General features: G+C 42.6%; 1 protein-coding gene across 6 annotated transcripts in view; it reads right to left on the bottom strand.

Annotated features, from left to right (window-relative positions):
- Positions 1-5,621, bottom strand: part of myo6a (myosin VIa) — a 111,171-nt gene that overhangs the window by 68,207 nt on the left and 37,343 nt on the right. For all 6 annotated transcript variants that reach the window (XM_087170430.1, XM_087170428.1, XM_087170431.1 and 3 more), the window contains exon 11: positions 3,536-3,716. In XM_087170430.1, coding sequence (XP_087026556.1) covers positions 3,536-3,716 — 181 coding nt within the window. The remainder of the gene's footprint in view (positions 1-3,535; positions 3,717-5,621) is intronic.

The raw sequence follows: 5,621 nt of genomic DNA, 5'->3' as shown, positions 1-5,621 counted from the left end.
GGTTGAGCTAAAGCAGGGTGTTAAGTTGCTCTTTAAAGTTATTTAAAGATGAATTTAATAGAAATATCAGAGTTGTGAAAGTTTTTCTTGAAGTGTTGAGAATGTAGGCAGTTAGTAATCTAACAGGCTTTAATGGAGTTTTAAAGAACCTAAAAATATGATAATATATAATGAAATGTCTCTGGTGAGGTGCTAATGTTGGACAGTTACAGATCGAACCCACAGGAAGTTACTGGTCTCTCCTGACCTCTGTCTCCAAGAAAAACAAAACCAATCGACACCAACGAAACTTTCCGAGCCTCTGAAAGATTCTTCGAAAGCAGCTGTTTATGACATCTGTATTTTCTCATTCACCACGTCTCAGCTCCATAGAGCAGGACTTGACTTTCGAGTTAAACAAACATACCTCGGTTTGCAATCCAAACTTATTTGACTTCTAGATGTTTTTCCAAACTGAGAAAATCTCTTCTGCTCTCAGCAAATACAAACAAATGTTCTTTAAAACGTCCCTAGAATCCTCCCTGGAGGGACCTCCATCCAACTGTAAGCAAAGCCGTCCCAAAAAACACTGTACGATTACCTGACTGAACACACTCCTCTGCTCACTCGCTGTAAACCAGGCGGCATGATACCCACCCGCTGTGAGAACCGGTCTACTTAATAGGCGCCCCGCTGCGCTCCCTCCTCTTCACTTGCAGCGGGAGAAAAAAAGAAACGATGGGGAGGAACTGAGAGCTGAGGAACTTCGCTGCTGATGTTCAAAGAAGCAGCTGATTTTCATGGAAGCTGAAGCTCCCTGGGGCGTTTTAGTCTCTAACCGCTCTGGAAAAGGAGGCGTGAGACGGGGTGGAGCGTCTGAAACAACCGTGCTGAAATATGCCTCTTGAAACGTAGAGAATATAACAATCAAAATAATAGCTTGAATGATTTTTTAAAACTATGTAATTAGAAAATTTTCCTTGAGTGAAAGAAACAATTCAAGAAATTAAAAGTCATAAGTTGCTCGTCTTGATTCCTGGGATTGAATTTCATATGAAAAACAAAGGGTGACACCAACGTTTTCAATAGTGCAAAACTTTTGAGTGAACTGAGAAGGAGGGAGACGGGGGCTGAATATTACAGCGATCAATCAAAGAGCAGAGTCTTGAGGGATGAGATCGAAATGGCATCTGCCACTTAGGAACCAAACCGGCGCCGTTTGGGAGAAGGAGAAGAAGAGGCCTGCGAGATGGATGGTTTCTGATACGGAGCAAATGCAATCACAGAGCGCTGCGGGCTGGAAACTCAGGATCATCAGTTAGAGCCGATGATAAACTGTCCATCAGATCACATCTAGAGTCTGAGCTCAGGTGATTCATGGCAGCTCTGACCAGGTGGGATCAATTCCTCCGGTCTAAGTTTTATCTATTTATCATTTATTCAGGGGCAGAGCACATTGTGCCAGAATCAGCCACTGGACAAATGTCACATTACCAACATTAAATAGTACTTGAATATAACGACCAGATGCTATTTGCACCCAGAGTGTATGGCCAATGTGGCTATTTACACCCAGGTGCATAAGGCAAGTCAGAGACAAGCACCCAGGTGTCCGTAGCCAACAATGCTATTTGCACCTAGGTGTCTGCAGCCAACAATGCTATTTGCACCTAGGTGTCTGCAGCCAACAATGCTATTTGCACCTAGGTGTCTGCAGCCAACAATGCTATTTGCACCAAGGTGTCTGCAGCCAACAATGCTATTTGCACCAAGGTGTCTGCTGCCAACAATGCTATTTGCACCTAGGTGTCTGCAGCCAACAATGCTATTTACACCCAGGTGTCCGTAGCCAACAATGCTATTTGCACCTAGGTGTCTGCAGCCAACAATGCTATTTGCACCTAGGTGTCCGTAGCCAACAATGCTATTTGTACTTAGATGGCTGTAGCCAATGTGGCTATTTACACCCAGGTTTCAGGCTCTCCTGGACGACTTCACAGAGTCACAACAGAAGTTCTGGCAGAAAGGCTTTCCAACATGTGGTTACATTGTGAAATGGTTTATTTGGTTTATATGGTTTACATATTATAATCTTTTCACCTAACAAAGTAGTTTTAGTGCCTGAACTGAACCAAACGTGTGCCACATTTGCCAAATAGTCAAATTTGACTGCAGCCTTTAATCTGCTGGTGCAGGTGACTCATTATAAAACTGTGCATGAATGTGATGATGAATGTGTCACACTACATTAGACCAATAACATCTTCACTTCTGAGTTCTTTAATTATCTCAAACAAAAAGCCTGTAACGATGCCTTTGAGGTTCGCCGTCCTTGTGTTATTTTGTTTGTTTTCTGTCTGTTTACCAGAGTCACACAGTTCAGCTGCTCCAGACTCGCACCGCTGTGACTGATAAATGAGCTGCATGTCTCTTTTCTGACCCAACGTCCCCGCGTGTTTTTATGTTTTCTAGAGATATAAACGTATCTCGGTTCATTTGAGGTCTTGCTCGCTGCAGTGCGATGTGAGCCGTTCACATGTCTCCGCTTTCATCCCTCCAAGGACGACTTCCTCTACATACCACTGTGCTTTGACTGAAAGAGGTGAATGAGTGCGACGTCTACAGTTGGAGGGAGATTAGGCTTTAGAGGGTTTTATATTTAATTGATTCTGATTCATTGATCTTAGTTCTTATCTTTATAATAAAAGAACCCAGACTTTACAAAAAGCATAAACACATTTAGGCTGCGATCAACAGTAATCTTTGATAATTTATGAGGTATTATTATCATTCATTTAATACTCTTTGTTGTTGAATATTGTCTGTTTTCCTCTTGGTTTCATTTGAGTTCAACCCCATTCACACTGGATTCATGTCTGTGGGGAAGGTTTGATGATTTATACATTACCTGCCAGTGATTTTAATCCTGTCTGGAGAGAGTAACAATTACAGCCGCTGTACCTTCTGTTTTTAAGGAAAACTCGTCTCCTGTAATTTAAAATCACATCCAGAGCTTTTTTCCCCTGAGGAACAGCTGCTTGTCCTTCTACTTTTCTTTATTCTATTTTAAATCAGCACGGTGTGATGTGTGGCTCTCAGAGGAGACACATCATATCCTGTCACTTCCTGATGGTTAAAATGTCGTCTCGACCGATGAGTTCAATTACATAGTGAAAATTTCAATTCCATTTAGCAGCATTAGCATTTTCATGCTAATTATTATTAATTTTTTTTATAAAAGTCTAGAAAATACAATTGTGAATAGTTTGTTTCCACTGAGTGATGTTATATGAATGAAGATAGCTTTTTTCTTGCGCAATATTATTCTGATTAAACATAACGATTCACATTGCGTATTAAGCAGGTCAATGCGAACGCACAAAACAGATTCTCCTACGATTCTGCATCCAAATAATCACGTTTTATATCTGGATATTATTGTTCACAGATCTCACGCAGAAACAAAAAGCATGTTTCTCAAGTTCTAAGAAAAGTTGAGTTCAGTTTCTGAGGTATTTTCATATGTTTTTGTTCGGGGCATTTGGCAGCAGCTCACCTGACGTGCTTCCCGCCTCCTCGAAGTCGATGTTTCCGAGGTGCAGCACGCCGGCCACCACCCTGAACAGGTCCAGCTTCTCCGTGTCGTCCAGGCCGATCTTCTTCATGGCCACGCACATCCTGTTGAAGTCGCCGTGGTCGTCCAGCAGCGGGTCCTTCAGAGGGCCCGACTTCAAGTGCTGAGGAGCCAGGACAGAGCGCACACGGTTACTGAACTCTGAACCTTCATCCCCTTAAACATCTGCTCATTTATCCTTTTTTTAAACCGTTTCAACTCATTTACTTTTATTCTGTCTTTCCAACTTTCTCTCATCTTCACTTTTATCTTCCTCTTCGTCGCCCCCTGCCCCTCACCTTCTCACCCTGCACTAACAGGCGCCTCTCTTCTTCCAAACCCGTTCTCCCTCAGCTCTTTACCTGCTTCCTCCAGTGTGTTGTGTGGCTTTATCTAAGCAGCATTTTAAAACATCGTTTGATTCTACATTGACTCAACACGACGTGTACAACTCTCTTTTCCCAGGGATGTATTCTGTACAGAAAAGTGAAAAGCAGAATAAGCAGCACACGACAAAATCTCCATCGGCAGCAGAGAGAAGGCAAAGACAGAGGAGGAGGAAACAAACACACCTGAGTAACCCGCTCTAGAATGTCACAGTCTGATGATATCCGCAGGCTAAACTCCAGACCCACCACTCTGTTTAACCAGCTTCCTGTTGGGTTTTCATTTAGCTTCTTTCCCCCATCGAGGCTCGTGAAGTCGAATCACGACAGTCAGTGGAAGGAAGGCAACGGTCGCTGATAACGTCCTGATAAACCTTCGTCCCGTGAGGCAACAACCGCTTTGGCAAATTCAGTTCAACGAGCGTTTTATTTCTCCAGAAGGAGCAAGTTTAATGGATTTTTGGAGGTTTGACGAGAAAAATGCCACTTAAACTATCGACAAGGTGACAAACACAATGTGCGAGGATTTATTGACGTGGAAACATCCAGCAGAGATTCGTGCTCAGACAGAAATATTTAGACCAGAGTCTGGACTGATCCTCTCATTCTGAAGAAAGTGAATCGCGTCAGGTTTGGTAGGATTGTTTATCGTCTTCTCTATTTTGGACTCTTCACTACATCATCATCATCATCATCATAGACGAGGAGGTGGTTGTTTGTGTGTGTGTGTGTGTGTGTGTGTGTGTGAGGAATATGTACGTAAATAAATTTAATGAAATGTGGTAGAAAGTTAGGCCTTGAGAGAAGAGTAGATTCTTTCTGTTGAGTTTTCCCTGATGTGTTTCTGCCCCCTAGTGGCCAAAACTGAAGTATTGCAGCTTTAATATTGTGAGTGTGCATTTTTTAAATATTTTTATTAGCTGCTTATGAAATACTGCGTTTAAATGAGGAAGATCTTCTAATTTGGGATTTTTGATGCATATTATGATAGAAGTTCGATTTAGCTGAAATAAATTGTTGATTTGCTGGATTAACGTTCTGTCTGTTTGTATCAGGAAAAGAATCCAACCCAATCTATGTAAAATAAAAGTTATAAGTGTCTTTGTTTGTGCTGTAAAAGTATTGATCTGAAGGGGCTGCTGGTCTCTGAAGACAACGACCGGACTTTAAGATAATAAACATTATGTCTTGTGACGGGACCATTCCCTACAACATAACATGGAAGCAGTAAAACATAAAGAAACTTTCCTAAATTTTATTTTCTGTCAGTGTCAGTTTGGGACGGCGTCTTCACCGCTGCACTGTGACATTCTGAGAGACACAACGGCGACCTGACAGGAGACGTCGGCTCGACTGAGACTCTACACAGCAGAGGAAAGCAGGAAACCACAGAGAGCAACTCCAGAGGTGGAGGGAGACAGAAATGGCGCATGCAGTAACCCCAACACACTCCGAGGAGATGTGAAGTTTCCCCAACATTCACATCGACTTCCAGATTCAGAGAGGAGGAGGAGGAGGAGGAGGAGGAGGAGGAGGAGGACTGAATCACCTTGTCATCCTGTGTGATAGGAGCCGGAGCAGTGAGGAGACATACAGTACATCATTTATCAGTGATTACAGCAAAGAGTGTGACTACAATTGAC

Source organism: Seriola lalandi, unplaced genomic scaffold, assembly GCF_002814215.2.
Source record: "Seriola lalandi dorsalis isolate HSWRI2012SDOR001 ecotype SW California unplaced genomic scaffold, Sedor1 jcf7180002054947, whole genome shotgun sequence".
Taxonomy (NCBI): domain Eukaryota; kingdom Metazoa; phylum Chordata; class Actinopteri; order Carangiformes; family Carangidae; genus Seriola; species Seriola lalandi.
The sequence above is the reverse complement of the archived record's forward strand: the minus strand, read 5'-3'. Positions and strand labels throughout refer to the sequence as shown.